General features: G+C 41.1%; 1 protein-coding gene across 1 annotated transcript; it reads right to left on the bottom strand.

Moving 5' to 3' along the window:
- Nucleotides 1-687: 687 nt before the first annotated feature.
- On the bottom strand, nt 688-18031 carry Mybbp1A (MYB binding protein 1a). The gene is made up of 19 exons (XM_080269241.1): nt 17861-18031; nt 16613-16804; nt 15166-15342; nt 14550-14744; nt 13869-14045; nt 13345-13517; nt 11142-11301; nt 10280-10473; nt 9118-9334; nt 8615-8850; nt 7405-7768; nt 7070-7230; nt 6432-6569; nt 5393-5499; nt 4446-4590; nt 3397-3634; nt 2579-2662; nt 1492-1649; nt 688-1076 (listed from the first exon to the last, which is right to left on the bottom strand). The coding sequence occupies exons 1-19, from the start codon at nt 18029-18031 to the stop codon at nt 770-772; spliced, it is 3594 nt and encodes a 1197-aa protein (XP_080125367.1). The 3' UTR covers nt 688-769.
- Between the last annotated feature and the right edge of the window lie 1391 nt (nt 18032-19422).

The raw sequence follows: 19422 nt of genomic DNA, 5'->3' as shown, positions 1-19422 counted from the left end.
ATTAACTAAAAGATGACATCATGGTGAAGGGGCTGAATAAAAGGATTCAGTGTTACATCTCAGTAATGACCAACCTTTCCTTGACATAAACACCCCACACATACCCAGTCTTTCCACACTGTCTTCCATTTCCCTGTTCTTCTGCCATCCTCATCTTATAATTAGTTTCATTTTTGTCCACTTTCTATTTGGTATGGGTCAGATGGGAGCACTTGATAGCACTCCCCCTTGCTCTGTTGTGAGCCAGTTCTCGCGATATCTCTAGATCCGAAGTCAGCACGTGTTACCTTGTCCCATGTCTTCCTCCACTTGGATCAGTTACTTTGCATTCATCCGATTTTATGTTTTTCTAATGAACATGGAAATTTGGTCATGCTGATGATGGTAGTAATGATGATAAAAGTCTATCTATCTATAGCCCGATGTGCTAATCCTGCAAAGGGTGGCCGCAAACAATATGCCTCCAAGTCACTCTGTCACCCACAATTTGACTGTCCTCCCCCAACTCACTCCCCCTTCCCTCACATACCAGTACCTCTCAACTCCATCCATCCATCTCATTCATGGTCCCCCCCTCCACTTCACCTACATACACCCTCTTAGTGAGTCTTTCATTCTCCATTCACTCCACATGTCAAATGATAAAAATAAAAAAAGGTTAAAAGACACAACAATTAACAAGTCCAATATCTATTTATACAGTAAAAACAATTGCCTGAGCCTAATTACTGTTACACTTATCCCCTCTATACTTCTCTTTTTCCTTTCATCATTTTTTCTTTTTCTTTTGTTCCATGGATTCCTCGCTGGCAGGAAATCTTGAGACAATTCTTTTACTACCATGCTTAGACTGATGTTCTAATTTCCTCTTTTTCACACCCTTCTTTGAAAATGCCTTTGGAACCAAGAATGTATCATCGCCATTGTCACCCTCTTGATCGGCAAACATCACTTTTTTCTTCTTTCTCTTCCTTGGCTTCTCTTTCACCCCATCTTCACCATCTGCAGCATCCTCTTCCATCTTTGCTTCATTCTTCTCTGCGTTGCTGTCTTCCTTCTCCCCCTCTACAACCATGCTGAAAAGATACACAGTAATTTTAGTATATAATATGAGACTGTGCTACTGTACTGAAAAGATTGCAAAAACATAAAAATCTTCTAATTAAGACTGAAGAAGCATATCAACCTCAGTATACTCAATCATGTACCATGTGGATAGAATGAAAAACGATCAGAAAAGTGTATGTGAGGTGGAGGGGGAGACTGAGGATAAGGTGATGGGATGGAGAAAAGAGTGAGAGTGATGTGAGCTGGAGGGAGAGTGGCCTGATGGTAGAGGACAGGGTGACAAGGAGGCAATGTACTGTGGCCACCCCATCTACGATTAAGGTGTTTGGTTACAGAGACTGACTAACAAACATACACAGACAGATGGAGAAAGATGGAAAGATGGATGGACTGACGGGTTGACATTGAGATAAATACACTTACCAAACAGTTCTGGGCAGCTTGAGAGCTTGGCGAAGTTTGTTATACTCTGTGCGGCACTTCTTCACATCCTTCCTGGACACATTCTGCCGTACAGCTACAATCGCCTCACTGATCTTCTTCCAGTCTATGCTTGATTTGACGCCTGGTGCTGTGTCAATCTACAAAATATATACGGTATATAAAAAGTGCATCTTTGGGGATAACTGAAGAAGAATTTTATCTTCTTATTCATTTTATTTGTTAAAAAGAGATATAATTAACCTCTATAAGTGACTTTTTTTTTCAAATTTATTTTCATTACTACCAGATAATTTCCACCAGCTTGGGACAACTCCATGGTAGTTACACTTCACCCCTACAGTTTATTTGTATGGAAACAGCTGTGATATTTAGGAACAAAGCCCTGACTTCTAGGGAAGTGCTATATTATGATTCATCTGATTGCCCCAACAGGAGAGCAAGGGCCAGGGGTTGGGGTACTTAGTTCATTTACGGTGAGAGTGACTAGTTGCCCACCCAAGCAGTATAATATAGCCTTAACCCACAAGACCACAAGGCATCCATTTTGGTTACATGGTTGCCACCCAGCATGGTAAATGGTTTCCAGGGCTACAAACAACCATGTGGATTATCACTCAGTGTGGAGTTACTTAAAGGTGGCATGATATCAAATGAGAGGATGGTGAATATTCCATCTACCATTCAAGTACGATTTAATGTACAAATGCCACTTCACATAAAAATTGCCTGTGGTTCACTTTAAAGCAACCCTGTATCATGGATAGGAATTTTTTGTGCTTTTTAAACCTCAATCATGAACCCAAAGTTTGTCTCAAAATAGCGTCCAGTCTGCACATATCCTAGATTTAAAGTCCTCTTTCTTGTCAACTTGGGAAGCTTTCTAGAACCTCTTCCTTTATTATTTATTTTGCATATTGAACCATATCATTCTCCTGTATCTTATATCTAACACAAATTGACACACCTTACATAAACACCACAGACAAATATATTACCATACCTGAAACAGAAATAAACAGGTACGGAAGAGGTACTATGGCACCTCCTTAACCAACACAAGACTCACCTTGTGCAGGACAACGAGAAAACTGAAGAGGGTCATAAGGAGGTGTACATTGTGTGTCTTGGTGCCGATATGTGCCAATAGTGCCTGAAAACAAGTGAACAGTAATTAAATATACATACACACATCATCATCATCATCATCCTGGCCTTCTTTCCCACGCTAAAGCAGGATGAGGAGTAGCAACGTCCAGACACACATACATGCAATAATTAAAATGACACCGTGCTTCCTATTATCAATCCCTACACTGGTGCAGCTCTCATTTTTTATGTGAAAGTTAAACCGAATCCCAAAACTAGCTAATTGCTTCCCAACAGATGCTGGAAACATATACTGTATATACATGATTTGTATAACTGCACACATTATATTCTTTAACCCCTAGGGGCTGAGGACTTCATTTACATTTTATTCTGCCTGCCACCATACAATCTGGTTCAGCTTTGAAAGGATCTCTGGTAATGAAGGGGTTAATGAAAGCTACATCAAACCCCTCCAGGTAAAAAATGCCTTTCGTACGATAAATATACATGTTTGGCAGCAACAGGAATAAACTAATCATGACATCCTTTAAGTGGTAAGGCATGCCCTACTCTGACCCAAGACTTCTACCAATTATACCACCAGAGGATACAGCATATGGATGGAGTGGCCAGAACTAATCAGGATCCTTGAGTCTGTTAGTGCTCTTTCCCTCACTCAGCCAGTCTTCCCACCAATTTCAAAGAACCAATTATTCAAGTCAGCATGACACTTATGGAGACAACATGAAAACATCTGAGCCCCTTATCTCTACAATTTCTTCCAAGATACACTACCTTCTCAAGAGACTCCGACATCTGTTCCTGTATCTTGATGGCTTGTTCACTGTTGCGTTCAGCCAGGAAGGTCTTATTCTGGTACAGTTTCTCCAGGACCTGCACGGCCTGGTGGCGGCGGTAACCCCTAACACTGGGGTCAAAGGCATAGTGGACTACTGTTTCCATGACACTCCACAACCCACTTAAGCTGTATGAGCATGGGTCGATATACGCATGTATCTTAACCGGGCCCGGCCTAAAAATAAAATAAATAAATAAGTAATAATAACAATAATAATATTGATGATGATGATCCATCCATCCATCCATCATCCAATCCTGCGTTGCCCCATGCGGAGCGTAAGAGCCCGGGGCAAGGCAAGTAGGTCCTGACATTTAAGATGAGTGACCAGCCTCACTCATTCCTGAGTGGCATTATGTAAGCAATAACTCCAACCACCCCTTGGATATAAACCTTCACCGGCTAAATCCGACTGGAGTGCTGCAATTACCCACTAAACCACCAGGTGCCATAATTTGGTTATGTGGTTACCACCCAGCATAGTAAATGGTTTCCTGTTCACCAGGAAACCATTTGGTTTGTCACTCAGTGTAGAGTCACCCACAGGCAGAAGGAACAGGAAAGAATGAAGGAAGGAAAGACAAAAGAGGGAGTGTAAAATCACCTGTAGGTAGAAGGACAAGGAAAGCATGAAGTAAAGAAAGACAGAAGAGGAAGGAAGGAAAAGAGGGAGGAGAGGAAAGGGCAGACACCTAAGAGCAGCCCTACATTGAGTGAGTGGATGGTGAGCGCCCCCACCTACCACTATAATAATAATAATAATAACAATAATAATAATAATAATAATAATACATAAATCATCATCCCAACCTCCTTTCCCACCAAACACATTAGTAAGTGAAAAATTAATATGGTGCAATTCACAGTTTTAAAAATATCATCAACATTACCCTCATCATCCTGGTACTATTTCCCACTTACCGATGGTGTTGAGAAGAAAATAACAAAAAAATAAGAGCAAAGAAACCCCAAAATTGTAACTTACTTAGAGAAGAAGGTCTGCAAGTGTCGTGCATACGTGGCAACCAGTGGGTTATCTGGTTTATCAGCTCCCTCCCCAAGCAACTGGTGTGCCGTGCGGAAGAGTAGGCTGTAGATGTTACGCATGATGGGGCCCAATTTCTCTGGCACTGAAACATCATCATCATCATTAACTTCACCATCAACTGTCCCTATCACCATCATTAACCTCATCATCAATTGTGCCTATCACCATCATTAACCTCATCATCCTAACCCCTTTTCCCGTAATACAGTAATTTTCCACAAAACGGGAGGTGGTAGTTAAGTGGTTAGATAAGTGGTCAGTTATTTGAAAGCACATTATAGTGTGTTCTACCCTGACAAAGATCTCTTACTCCACTCAGTTCTGTTAATGGCTATGTAATCAGAGTATGGCACCTGCAACCAAGGAGACTCTTTCCTACCTCAAAATTAACACTCACTGAATTTAATGGAACAATGACTTAGTATCCCAACTGCACTAGGTGGGAAAAAAAAAAAAAAAAAAAAAAAAAAAAAAAAGAGTATGGTCTAATTTCTATATTGTATTACTTAGCAATCCCAAATACCCCTTTCCAGAAGTGATTTTCAACCAAACGATGGACATTTTTTTTTACCCCTTCCAGTATGGTGACACTTTTCATTAACTTATTCTTGCTACCGTCATGAAACCAGGCTTATCCAGATGCGTACATATTGAATTATAAGCTGAAGTTACCCCTTCCTTTAAGTGCACCATTCTATATTTAGAGGATAGGGAGGAAGGGAGGGAGTTCAGGGGTCTGTATAAATGCCAGCAAAGCCATCTAGTAATATCAGTGTCAACATCCTCACCCGCACATAATTTATCCCTGCAACCTATTAATGATTTCAATGAACTTCTGAAAGACCTCTTGAACTTTAAGAGGTATTTCTAAAAGAGGTACTCACATTCAAGGGACATGTCAAAGAAAGTGTCCAATATCTCCATCACCTCTGGCAACGTCATCGTACTCTCACCGTGGAACTTCACTTTACCCAACACATTCAGGATATTACTGTAATAACAAGGTTCCATTTCATTATACAGAATATAATGAATCAATGCGTCTTGGTATCACAATGTTGTAATGCGTTCAGATGCAAGAATTATACTCTACTCACATAAAATAATTCTGTATGTTCACAAAAAAGAACATCCCCATATACAAAATGGTAGTATCATATCAAATCAAATCAAATGATGTCATGTTTCCTCTTGGGAAATCCCCACACAGAGGTTGTCAATGATACAGCTGATGTTTTCTATGTACTGGAGCTAAACCTAGCGCCAAAACCAACTAACTTCTTCCAAAAAGTTGCTGGGGGGAAAAAAAAAAAAAAAAAAAAAAAAAAAAAAAAAAGGTCATAAGATTAGATATTGCACAGTGTGAAAGTCTTTGCTTAGACTATGATTTTCTTGTATTTACTATTAGCAAAGTTCCCTAAAATTGTGTGGCTAGATTCAAACTTCAAGGCTTGTAGTCACACTTCACACTTTTTGTAGCACCTCGCAGGGTCAACAGTAGCCAGCCATCTACTACCTACAAAATACAGGGAAAATTACTGTACCGGTGTTCCGTTTAAAGAATCAGTGTTGTTTTCTTCGTTATACTGTACTGTTTATCTTAAACCGTTCAGTCTGAGATCATCTTTTATATACCGGTACCTTGTTTTTTTTAATCAGGTTAATGCTGGGTAAGATAAAGCAACAAGGAAAGAGAAAGTAAGAAAGTAGGAGAACTATCTACAAAGGAGAAATGATGAGAATGGGTATAAGGGAGTACATATAAAAGAGAGAGAACTGTATGAATGAAGTACGATCAATAGATGAGGAAAGAAAAGGGATGTGGGAGTGAATGAATGTACAATTACAATGTGAGAGAAAATACAAAATGGGAGACCTATAAAATTACCAAAACAGTACAGTACATACCACTATCATGCATACCTGAGTCTGGCTTGCAGGGGCTGAAGTCGACTGTCCTTGTCTGCCATTTTGAAAGCATGAAGGATAGGGAGAATGAGGCCCAATGTGGTGCTTTGTGTGGGGGACTCCTTGAAGTACACCTCTAGTAGATCACAACACCTGCAATATTCATCTGTGTCGCCATTAAACTACATATATCTTCACCTCTCTCATCAGTTCACTAATCAAGGCTCAAAATACTTTCTTCCGACTAGAGAAAAAAAAAGTACCTCCTCAAAGTGGACCATGCATTCATTCATTCACTGTGTAAGAAATTCAGTCATTTATTGTGTGCAGGCCTGGAGTCAAAATAATGAGTCCAGATATACAATGTCTGACCTGTTCCTTTCCCATGAGTGATACTATGTGAGCAATAAACCCCCAATCTCTGCTGACATATAAACCCCTTTAGGCCACATCCAGCTGGGAGACCTTAACCCAGAACACTCTATTAACTTTATGTACAGGATAAAATTGCTCTCTGTCATCCTTGTTATGGAATGAGCGTAGAGCCATAGCATCGTCTTATTCTGCCACTAAGCTACAGGAAATAGGCTGGAAAAAACAAGAATAACCAAGCTGACCTATAAACGTCTTGAATATCCTTATCTCCACCTTACCGGCTCTGGAAGTTCATAAGGCTTCTCTCGTCCATCAGCAACATGGATCTGCCGGTCTTCTTCTTTTGCAGCTTCTGTTTGTGCTCAGCAAACACCTCAGACAGTCTCTCATCCAGCTTGTTTAGTTCCTCCTCTGGTACACTATCAAGATCCACATCCACCTGTTTATCAATCAATCAGTTACTCAACCACCACCACCACCATCATCATCCATTCTTGCTGTTACCAGATGATTTTACTGATCTTAGGAGGGCTTTTCACACTGCAAGGGGGTGGCAAGTAGTTAAGACATTATATAACCAATATATTCAAATAGCTTGAGACTATATACTTACATCAAATCCACCTGTAATGGCCATCACTTTTCTCCTCAGTGTTTGTAGGCTTGCATCATCTTTGTCCGCAGTTGTATCTTCACCTCCATCTTCCTGTTCCTCCTCCTCATCATCATCCTCATCATCATCACCACTATCATCACTCAATTCTTCTTCTTCCCCCTCATCTCCTCCTTCTCCTTCTTCTTCATCTTCATAATCATCGTCATCATCGTATTCATCTTCCTCTTCCTCCTCCTCCTCCTCCTTTTCCTTACCCTTTGCCACTACCTCTTCCTTCCCAACCAGTGCCTGTGCTTTCTCAGGGTCCAGCACATCAGTAATAAGGGCAAGGGCAGTGGGAGTTACGAGAGGACTCATCAACCTGTCAAAAATACACAGTCAACAAAGAAGGAAAGAAGGGATGAATTTTTAAAGTAACGTCCTAAAAATATGGAGACCGGGGATGGCTTGTTCATTTTACTTTTGTCAGCTGAGTTACAGAGATTGAATATACAGACAACCTTGCAAACAGGGATAAAATAAACAAGGGACAGTCTATTATGATTATATGGGAGGCAGTTCCACTTGTCCACTCTCTTTTGCATTTGAACTGTGACCTAAAATGACATGTGTTGATTAGCTAAGCATCCGATCTGTGAATTCTTCTGTTGTGTAGATTAACCTGGCTAGCTGTAACATATCAATCTAACAACTACAGTATTATTTTGCATTACATACACTTATCTAACAAATGATTATACTGCGTTACAAAATCTTTACCTAACAATAATACATTATACATTCTTATGTCATAACTATGGTGGATAAGTGTGAGAAGAAGAGAGGTATGGAAGTTGGTGGGGCTAGGGGACTGACAGGAGATCGAGCTGGCTGCATGAATGTTGTAAGGTGTACATGATCAGGGATTTGGCACTCCTTTTGAATGTGACAGCATCCGGATTGACTCCATCCGATACGTTTATGTGAAGCTACAGAGTATGGTGAAAGTTTTTGGTGTATTAGACAGAGCCAGGATTCCGGGGGCTTGAATGATGAGTCAATGGAGACATGGCCCATTGGACTGGGCATACTTGGGCTGTCTGGACATTGCTACTCCTCACCCTGCCCTAGGGTGGGAAAGGAGGTCTGGATGATGATGATGATCTAACAAAAAATACTGCATTACAAACTTTTATCTAACAACAATTATACTGCATTACATACTAACCTGAAGATACCCTGTGCTACGGATCTGAAAATATGCCTCTCCTGGGTCATAAGACTCAACAAAAGCTCCGTCACCACCTCCACCCAGTGCAGCTCCGCCTTCTTGTCCTTCGATTTACCCTTCTTCTGGTTCATCTTCTCTGCTACCTCTCTGTGGCAGGCATCCAGTTCATCAATTATGTCTTTTGCTACCTGAGGATCAGTGAAGAAGTGGAGCCCCATCTGGCAGTACAAAATCTGAAAATGGAAGGTTCTGTGATTATTATCCTGTATACATTTTTTTTTTTTTTTTTTTTCAGTTATTTACACCACACCTGTACTGTATTATCTTGAGAGATACGGTACATTCTCATGAAGCAAATAATGACTGAAGACAGCATATGATAAAAGCATGACACTGTCTTGTATGCTCTCTCTCTCTCTCCACACACACACACAAAAAGTAAACAAACAAATGCACTCCCTCTCTCTCTCTCATAGCAAAACAAAAGCTGATGAACACACCTGAAACACCTGATGGGCTATACTATCCTTGGCCTTCTCCTCCTCCTGCAGTGTGGCCAACTTCTCCATCACCTCCTTCCACCACCCCTTCACCTCCTCAGTCAGCGGCGAGGCATTAATGGCAATTTTGGCCTCGAGCTCTTTGTCCGCTTGTGAGACAATGTAAAGCATAACTGAGCTGTATTCTTTCATGTGGCTAGTGTATGTACTCAGAACTCTGTAAGGCAGGGGAAAAGGAAGTTAGAGAGAGATGGAATGGAGGGGAGAATTGTAGGAATGAAGGAACGTATGAATCAAGGAAGGGAAAGCTTGAGGGATGATGGAAAGCATCAATAAGAAAGACATTTTCATGTGGCCCATGTAGGTAACTTGCTCTGAATTATGCAAGGATAGGAAGAACAAAGTACAACGCAGTGAGTGGCAGAAATGAAGTGCAGAGTATGAAAGATGTGAAAGAAAGAAAGGACTGAGGAAAAGCATATGTAAAACATAAATCAGAAATACAGTACTTCTTAATCTGATTGAGAACTCTGTAAGGAGGGGGAAAAGGAGGCAGAGAGAGAAGGAATGGAGGGAAAAGCTTCTGGAATGGAGAGAATTATGGAGGGAAGAAGAGAAGGTGTGAGGATATGAAGAGAATCAATGATACCGCTGCAAGTACAGGCTAAACGAATCCATCCATCCATCATCCAATCCTATGTTGTCCCATGGGGAACATAGGAGCCCAGGGCTACGCAAGTTGGTCCCGACATTTAAGATGAGAGTGAATTTAAGATGCTAAACTAATACATTACCAAATTCAAGGGATAAAGGGTGACTGCTTCCAAACCAATCATTGTAAATGCTCTCCTCCAAGATAAATAATGCTGTCAGTAATGGCAAAAATAAAACAGAAAGTTCCCATTAAACGTTGGGTTAAAAATATTGCAAATTAAAGTTTCAGTTCCACTTATAAAGCTACCATATGTCAATTTCTCCCAATTTTCAATCTCTCTCAAATTGGTATAACAGTTACTCCCAATCATCAATCCCCCTCCTCCCCTCTCTCTCTAAACTGATATACCAATTTCTCCCACTCATTAATCCTCCTCCCCCCTCCCTCTCTCCCCCACACTCTCAAGCTGCTAAACCAATTTCTCCCAATTTTCTGTCTACTCCTCACCGAATAAATGTATCCATACAATCACGCAGGACCAAACTCGACGCTGGGGTAAACAACGCCATCTTCATAACCACTGCCAGCTGCTGCCGCCGCCACTCCTTATGCTCCTCTGACCTTACTGCCGGGTGAGTCAACAGCATTTTTAGGGTCTGGGCTGCAACACGTTCTTCGTTCTCACGCACTCTTTTGTCTTTCTGCAGGTTGGATAGAAAAATTATGTGGGTCTTAGTTAATATGACGTAGAAGTTGTAGTAGTAGTAGCAGCAGCAGCAGCAGAAGTGGCTATAGCAGTAACAGCAGTGGTAGTAGTAGTAGCTGTAGCCCCAGGTTCATCTGAAATGCAAACCTGGTAGACAGCAGGCTGAAGTTGCCCTTCTTTGACAGTCCACCATCCTCATCACAGAGAATAGAAAGGGAGTTGAGGGATGTTTGTCTCAACCTAGAGATGGGGTAAGAATCGACCTGGAAACTGTGGCTGTATAAAAGTGGGAAGACTATCAACAGCGCACCCAATGAAATATGACACACAATCATTCAAGCCTATGTAATCATTTTTTTTTTTTAATCCATCATCTAATCCTTTATTGCCCCATCAGGAGTGTATGAGTCCAGGGTTAGGCTATTCAGTCCAGACATTTTAGACATGGGTGCCATTCACTTGCCCCATAAACCAAATTAATCACCACCATCATCCTGACCTCTTTTTTTTTCCCCACCAAAAGATGGAATGAAGTAGGACAGCAAGAAAAAACATAAGAGGATGAAACTAGTCGATAGCATGCCCAATGAAATGGCTCAAACACACTTATTCACTTACTACTCACAACCTCTGGCATTAAAGAGAGAAAGAAGAAAAACTTACCTGCTCCAATAGAGAACTTAGAACCTTTGTAAATCCCTTGACGGTGTCAGCACTGAAGTGTGCAATCATCTGTGTGACCAGTTTGGTGCCTGTGAGGTGGTCAAATCTTAGGTTGCCAGGGGGGAGAACAAGAGCCTTCACAACAGTCAGCTGAACATCACTGCAAACATAATACAAATTCTCTCAATAAAATCCAGTTCAACATAAGTCACTAGCTCTTAATCATTATCAGACTAACCCTCATTTAATGCATGGCTTGATGTAGAGAAAGCCTATGAATAATAATGGTATATTCATAAGGAGACATTAGTTCTGTTTCATATTCCCTTAACCCTTTAAACGCGGATCGTCGCGTTTACGACGCTCCGCGAAAAGGACATAACGGTGGATCGTCGCGTTTGCGATTCTAGTAAATTTTGAATAACCGCGGGCAAGCAGGCTCCAGCTGGTATTGTCTATCAGTACCACCACCCTTTAGCTACAATTAGCATACTTTACCTTTGTACTACTGACCTCCGTTGTTGCCAAGTATCGCGTTTTTCCCCCGTCCTCCCCCCCACCATGGCCCGGCCAGCCTGGCTGTGATACATGGCAGCGCTCTGACTGCTCAGAACTGTAAATCTGCGCTCTCCTCTCACAAGCAGTTTATGCTAATAGGAAACTCTTGTTTCCCCAGTTGTAACACTAGCTTCTTTTCGCACGGTTTGCCACTGTTTAGCGTCAGTTTACCGCAGGCTTTCAAAGTGACATTATGGCGAGTTCTGGCTCTTCCGAGTCAGTGCAAGCGGCCGACAGGAACGAGAATAAAGTGACGGGCGTAAGGCAGAATAAAAAGCGCGCCGCGGTGATCTTTTGGGAAGTAATATGATTGAAAATAATGTAGTATACATGTTTTTAGCTGTGAAAATGGAAATGTTTGTTGAGTGACGGGAAGACCGCCGCCGCGCTGCATGTCGGCCGTACACTCCATTGATTTTAGCCTTATTTTCAGTGCTTATTGTACAAATACGGATTCCAAACTACCTTTACGTTGTAGTATAAAGTTTACTGTGACAGAATGAGGCTGTGGTAGAGGGGAAACCGGTTTGCTGGAGGTGTGAAAGTGAAGATTTGGTTACCCAACTTTGCAAGTCTCCACAAGTCCTTGGGTAGTCCACGAAGGCTCAACACCTGTCTCTGGAGAAAGCTGAATGTAAGTACTATCTGCCATACCAAGTATAATGTTCTAGGGTTAATCTCTGATTTTTGGCTAATATTTTCCTACAGGTACTCAGACCGCGATACAACACCGCCACTCAGGGGAGGGTTGACTGTTCACAGCCGCGTTTAAGGGGTTAAGTATGTCACAGGAGCTATAATATTACCTTCAGCATTTTTGGTGGGTTTAAAATTATAGTATATCCGAGTCCATATACAATGACAGGGTTTCTGTCCTTTAAGTAGGGAAGTAATGGAAAACTGCACGGGTGGGAGAAGAGATACAATATCCTTCACACACTGCCTGCACATATGAGGTGACTAACATCTACAAGAGTATGGGACAGAACCACTCTCCTCTCCTTAAATTATATTTCCTGCTCTTCTGCTTCATGTCATAAGAACCACCTCTTTTCATTTATCATCCAATCCTTTTTTTGCCCCAATAAGAGCCCAGGGACCCAGGGCTAGGCTATTCAGTCCCTACATTTAAGGCAGGGGACCAGCCTCACTCGCCCCTGTGGCATAATGTGAACAATAAACCCCCAATCATACCTCTGATAGACAACCTTCCAGGCTCCATCCAGTTGGAGTGCCTTAACCTACGAGATCACCAGGCACCATCTGGTTAAATGGCTACCATCCAGCATAGTAAATGGTTCTGTGGACTACAGGAAACTGGACAGGAATCATTCTCCTCTCCATAAATTGGTGAGATTTACTTCTCAGCTTCATGGGCTTAACCCCATTGCATCCTGACATACATGACTGGTTAGTGGGTGGAGCTTCTGAGAGCTTCAGTGGCCTATACCAGACTTAGAAAACACTTCCATACCTCTGTACCATCGAGTGACAAGCACTGAGAAAACAATGATATAATAAGACGTGAGGGTGTACATCGTGGCACACTCCCTAGGTGCAGCACAGATGTAAATACATACATCCTGGGCATGAAGGGATTACTGTAATAAGCAATCTCAAAAGGCACTAAAATACCACCCCTTACCTGGACCGTGACTGGTTGGAGGCAACTAGCTGGAGGAGCGCTGAGCCAAGGCCACGGGCCGCAGTACTGAGGTCCTTATCGAATCGAGAGACCGATGACATCAACATGAGAACCATATTCGCAGTCAACACGCGCTTCACTTCTTCGCTTGTTGTCAGACGAGGCACGATCAACTGTGGGGTAAATAGATAGACAGATACAGATATATGGACTGACAGACACAAAAAGGTGCAATACTGCATGGTTTTCCACAACTCCCACTGACACATCATAAAAAAATCTCATAAATACGATCACATGGATAGATCAAATGTGGAGAAAGGGACAATGTAAAACCATTTCAGGCTACGGACATCTGGCATTAGCTGGAAAAGAACATGAAATAACTGTGTTAATGGTACCAGTATCATCTCTCTGGGGCTCCTAAACTCACCAGAAAAAAATTACCTGGTACTAACTAGAACAAAAAGATCAGTACTAGAGTTGTCCCAGCCATGAAAAAGTTAAATAATAATAATGCTGACCTGGCCTATATTGAAGACTAGTTGAAGCTGACTTGTGGAAGCGCCTTTGACATAGGGAGACATCTGTTCCTCCCAGAATGTCAGGAGTCTGTTGTCCTTCTCGGTGCTGCACGCTGCCAGGCTGGCCACCACTTCACTCAGCACTGGGTGAACCTTGGGAAGATCACCCAAAGTTTTCTGAAAATCACCAAAAGACTTCAGCATTATCCTGACTTCCTGACATTTTTTTTTCCACATAAGGATGGTGTGAGATACAGTCCAGAAAACCATGAACAAACTTTTGAAAGGTTATCCAAAGTCACACCAACTATCATTATCACCATGCCATCTTTTTATTCTACCTGCATGTGGGGTGAGGCAGGAAAATGCAAGAATATAATAGTGAGAATACTAATCAACAGTAAAACAAATGAGGTGGGCCATACACTCATTCATTCACCACTCCTTGAAGCTCATGGAATCCTGGCTCAACCGAACATGTACACCTGTCTACATGTGGCTTCATAATTTCCTCTCAATCAAACCTACTGTAAAGTACTCTGGGGGGGGGGAAAAAAAAAAAAAAAAAAATCATTCTGACCTCTTTTTTTCCAACCTATGGGTGGGGTGTGATATGGTACAGAAAATGAACCTTTGGCAGCAACTGGTCTTCTGTTAAAAAAAAAAAAAAAAAAAAATTACCATCAGAGTAGCAGTGAGGGCCGTGAAGTGAAAAGGGACGAGGGTGGAGGCCAGCCAGGGAGGGATATCGTATTTTAGGGTCCGCAGCAACACCAGCCGTAGCCAGAGCAGCGAGGGGGTCAGGCTGTCCAGGTTAGATTTCAGGTGGCCCTGCAGCTGGTCCAACACCATCTTAGGCATTGTCCCATCCTTACACTGTGCCGGACAGAGTGGAATATGATGCTTTACGTTAGTGTATAGTATAGACAGCAGGATAAAGAGGGGACAAGATTCCTGCTGTGCTCTACAAATAGAAATACTAATGAGAATATAGACTCGCTGATTAATACCAAGATAGATAGATGAGTAGACAGACAAGAGAGAACAAGAGAGAAAGAGACAAACAGACAGACTTATGTATAACATATCTCAATAGTTGTTAGAATATTTATTCTCTGGATGTTGTGTATTCTCGTATTTATTAAAAAAAATAATAATTATAATAATTAATAAAAAGTAAGCAAAATATTGTACATAATTCAGATATCAAGGAAAACCATCCAAACAACTCCTTCCTTTAAAAAAAAAAAAAAAAAAAAAAAAAAAAAAAAAAAAAAAATCGTTTCCAATCACTTACATTCTCCATCAAATTGACTAAGAACTGCGATGCCATAATATCCATATAGGACCTGTATTTCCTAATCTCACATAGCCGGGGTATAATTCGCATGGTCATCTCAGTTTTGTGAACCTGGCCAGACCGGATGAGAACTCCATAGGCCAAAAGTTCTCCAATGATCATGTCCTTGAGATCCTGAAAATAAGAAATATAGTGTGTAGATTATTTATTATTATTATTATTACTATTATCCTCATCGTTGTAACCGTTTTTCCCTCCTAAAAATGGGACTGCAGCATCATAGTGCTAGGAGTGTATGAATGAATGTACAGTACTACACAAGAACGTAAACTTTGTAGCTGAACTTGTATTTATTGCATCATTATCATCCTGACCTCTTTTTCCAACCCAAGGACAGTGCAACCTCTTTTTCCAACCCAAGGACAGTGCAACCTCTTTTTCCAACCCAAGGACAGTGCAACCTCTTTTTCCAACCCAAGGACAGTGCAACCTCTTTTTCCAACCCAAGGACAGTGCAACCTCTTTTTCCAACCCAAGGACAGTGCAACCTCTTTTTCCAACCCAAGGACAGTGCAACCTCTTCTTCCAACCCAAGGACAGTGCAACGTCTTTTTCCAACCCAGAGACAGTGCAACGTCTTTTTCCAACCCAAGGACAGTGCAACGTCTTTTTCCAACCCAAGGACAGTGCCACCTCTTTTTCCAACCAAAGGACAGTGCCACCTCTTTTTCCAACCCAAGGATAGTGCCACCTCTTTTTCCAACCCAAGGACAGTGCCACCTCTTTTTCCAACCCAAGGATAAATGGGTAGATCCAGACAGCATGGAAAAACTGACAGAAAAACCAGTTAAAAGTATCCCCAATTAAATGGGCCATACACTCATTCAAGCTCCCAGAATCCTGACCACCTCACAGGCACAGGAGTTCTTACACATGTGCACCAGAGTTGTCAGAGTGAGGGGGAAGGAATAATCTGAGGAAACAGTACATGCTCAAGTAAATAAGTATCTTCCTAAGGCTGAACCAAGATGAGTCAAGACAAATGAATAAAACAGTCCCAAAGGAAGATAAATTATTTTAAGCTACTGTATGGTACTGTATATGGCTTTTGCAGCTCATAAGTCTCACTCATCTAAATATTATCATCTGGAAGTACAGTACTGGTAGCAAGAATGAAATAAAGAAGACAGATATGGTATAAAGAGTAACTCAATTATATACTGGTGTTCAACCACTCTAGCATGAAATCTCTCTCTAAACTACACATACAGAATCTATCAGAAAGTATCAGTGGCCAGAATGATATAAAGAATAGAGTACAAGGATATACCATACAGACCAACTCTACACACTGGATATGATCATCTGGAAGTACTGGCAGCAAGAATGAAATAAAGAACACATGGAGTCACTATAAAGACTGATTTATGGTACCGGTACTCACTTTCTTGCAGCCCTCATCGCTCATCAACTTCTGCTGAATAGTGCGGTATGTGCAGGCAACAGCAGCTGGGTGAAGCTGCAGCAGAGCCTGTAGTGTTGTAAAGAACCCCTCCCTGGTGAATGGCTTGGCTGATCCTAGTCCTCCCACCAGCCGACGCACAACATAGACCACATCATCTGGCACCTCCGACTCCTGCAATAGTTATAGCCAGTTTGTTTTCATCTGATGGAAATGAGTCACTCCTATAACTTGAATATTATAGAATGACTGCATGAAAATATGTGAGACTTAGTTATGGCCTAAGTATGAGTTCTTGGTTAATAGTTACCATAGGGTGATGCTCAAATTAACATACACCTGATTATCAGCTGTGTTGGAAATAGTTAAGGATCTTTGTCAGGTTGGAATAAACATGCTACAGTCCTTGATGAGTTAACCCTTTCAGGTATCCTGGCCACAGTTGTGGCTTTAACAGTACAGGTCTCCTGACCACAATCGTGGCTCGCCCATTTGCGTGCGTCTCAAAACTGTGGCGGGAAGCTGGCGAATGTTATCGGTATTTCTCTCAATAATTACTCATTTCCTGGGTACTGGACAATCCAAATGAGAAGATATAACACAGATTAATGATTATGGGTTAATAGCAGTGTTTGTTTCATTGTGTGCACAGAAATGCATTTATTTGTGACACCACACACTACTTGCTATACAACTTCCCATCATTATTACGGCTCCGGGCTCTTGTATGCTAAGTAGAGCCCATTTTGTAGACAGATGCCTATTAGTTCCCTGTGCATGAATATATTTTTTCTAAATTTACAAACCTTGACTTTTTGGTCAAAAATGCAATTTTTCACACTCTATTTGCGACTCGAAAGGGTTAAGGCCCAAGAACATGTACCACAGTGAAACTACAACAGAGGGAGAACTATCAACAGCATACCACTGAAATGAGCTAGTTATGTTCAAGACACTGGACTTCTGGCAAAGCCCAACATACCAAATACTTTAACTAAGTGCAACGCACTGTACATAGGAACTGTACGGGGGTACAAAAATTATATATGAAAAAGGCGTTTACTGTTGGAAGGGGGTTATGTTATAGCATTTAAGTGGTCCTCTGGCGAAAAACAAACGAGTGAGAAATGAAACCGTTAAAGACGGTCGCACAAATTCAACATTTACCAGAGAAGCAGTTAACTATATATACATGCACAAAAACTAATGTTCTACCCAAAGATAACTTACCGGAAAATTCTGCCAGCATTTATCCACATATTTCAGGATTACAATGGAAGCCTTAGCTCTTTTTTCCGCATTTTCTTGCACCAGCTCCTTAAATGCAACAAATACATTACGGGGAAGTCTGTACACCCATTTATTTCGAGGCTGTTTATCCTCCATGCTGTCAGGAGCCATGCTTGGCGATGTCGCGAGTGGTCGACTAGGGAGAGTTTGTTTACTTTGTCCGAATGTGTTCATGAGTTTAGAAATATGTATAATTTTTCTGTATTAAAACAAACTAGCTTAAGTCAATATGGTTAGAAATAACTAGTAAATTATATCGTTCTTTCTTTAAATGCATATGTAAATGGACTGTTGGAAGTTTGGTGAATTGTGAGTGTTATTAGTGACATTACTTTTGCCATGAATAAGAGATATAGTATGTAATGAAGTGTATGTTTACAGTGTTTTTTTTGCATGTTTAAAGTAAGAAAACTACTGAAACAATCTACTGGTGATATTTTTATTTAGCAAAACCATTCCCTAAAAGCTAATAATAATTTATTTCAAAATTTATGCACATTCGTGACCCTTTGGTACGTTTTCTTTGACTTGCAAGTAAGTAGGAAGGCGATAGAGATGGCTGTAAAAAATAAAACATAAAACAAAAACAAACAAAAAATCCAGAGTTAATGTCATTATAAGGGCCCGGAGAATTTCTGGTCGAGCCCTAAAAGAACCTTGCAATGGCAGCTACTTGGCATGAGGGGGAGGCTGAGGTATACTATCGGCGAAGATGTTACACAAGTGAGTGCTCACTTCATTTATGTTTACTAAATTTAAAGTGCTGAAAGCTGAATATCTAGACATGCCTTTTGTAGTATAGAATTACATCTTGACTTCGTTTATATTACTTTTAGTACGGTAATGAACTACATCATGCTTTAACCGCTTACTGTCTCGGTCACGTGGCTGTAATTATGTGATAAGTGTGCCATATTTGTAATAAAATTTGATGGGCTTTTAGTGAGAGGGCACCAAATTGCACCTGGGGGTCAAAAAATAAGCATTAGTGTATGAAATACTGCTGGTAAAAGGCAGTTGTAGACAAGGACGGCAACATGGACACTGACCCTCCCGGGTAAATGAAAGCAGATATACACGGTGAGACAAATGACGTGGAAATTGCATGAAGGTGATCCCAATAAAGAAAGTTGATTACTTTTTAATGGACTATGAGTGTTACAAAGAGTCAAGTAGGCAGGAAGATAAGTATAGACAGATTGTCGGGGCGAGAGGCAATAGGAGAGAGAGGGAAGGAGGACTGGATACTGATGAAGGCCTGTTGATGTCAGATTTCATACATCAGTGCTTGTGGATGTCAAACTTTTATAGATACAGATGCTGCTGTTACTGTATATACATTTTAAGTGCGAATATCCAATTTTCTTGCTTTTGCTGATGCTATGCATCTACTATATCAATCTCTCTCTCTCTCTCTGCTGTGATATACCGTAGTTAAATCTCATCGTCATTACTGATCCTGTGCTATTTGGTAATGACACTTTCATCATACTGTACTCATG

Source organism: Coenobita brevimanus, chromosome 33 (genome assembly GCF_032717465.1).
Source record: "Coenobita brevimanus isolate Jiangsu-jjx chromosome 33, ASM3271746v2, whole genome shotgun sequence".
NCBI lineage: Eukaryota > Metazoa > Arthropoda > Malacostraca > Decapoda > Coenobitidae > Coenobita > Coenobita brevimanus.
This window is presented reverse-complemented; position numbering and strand designations above follow the sequence as displayed.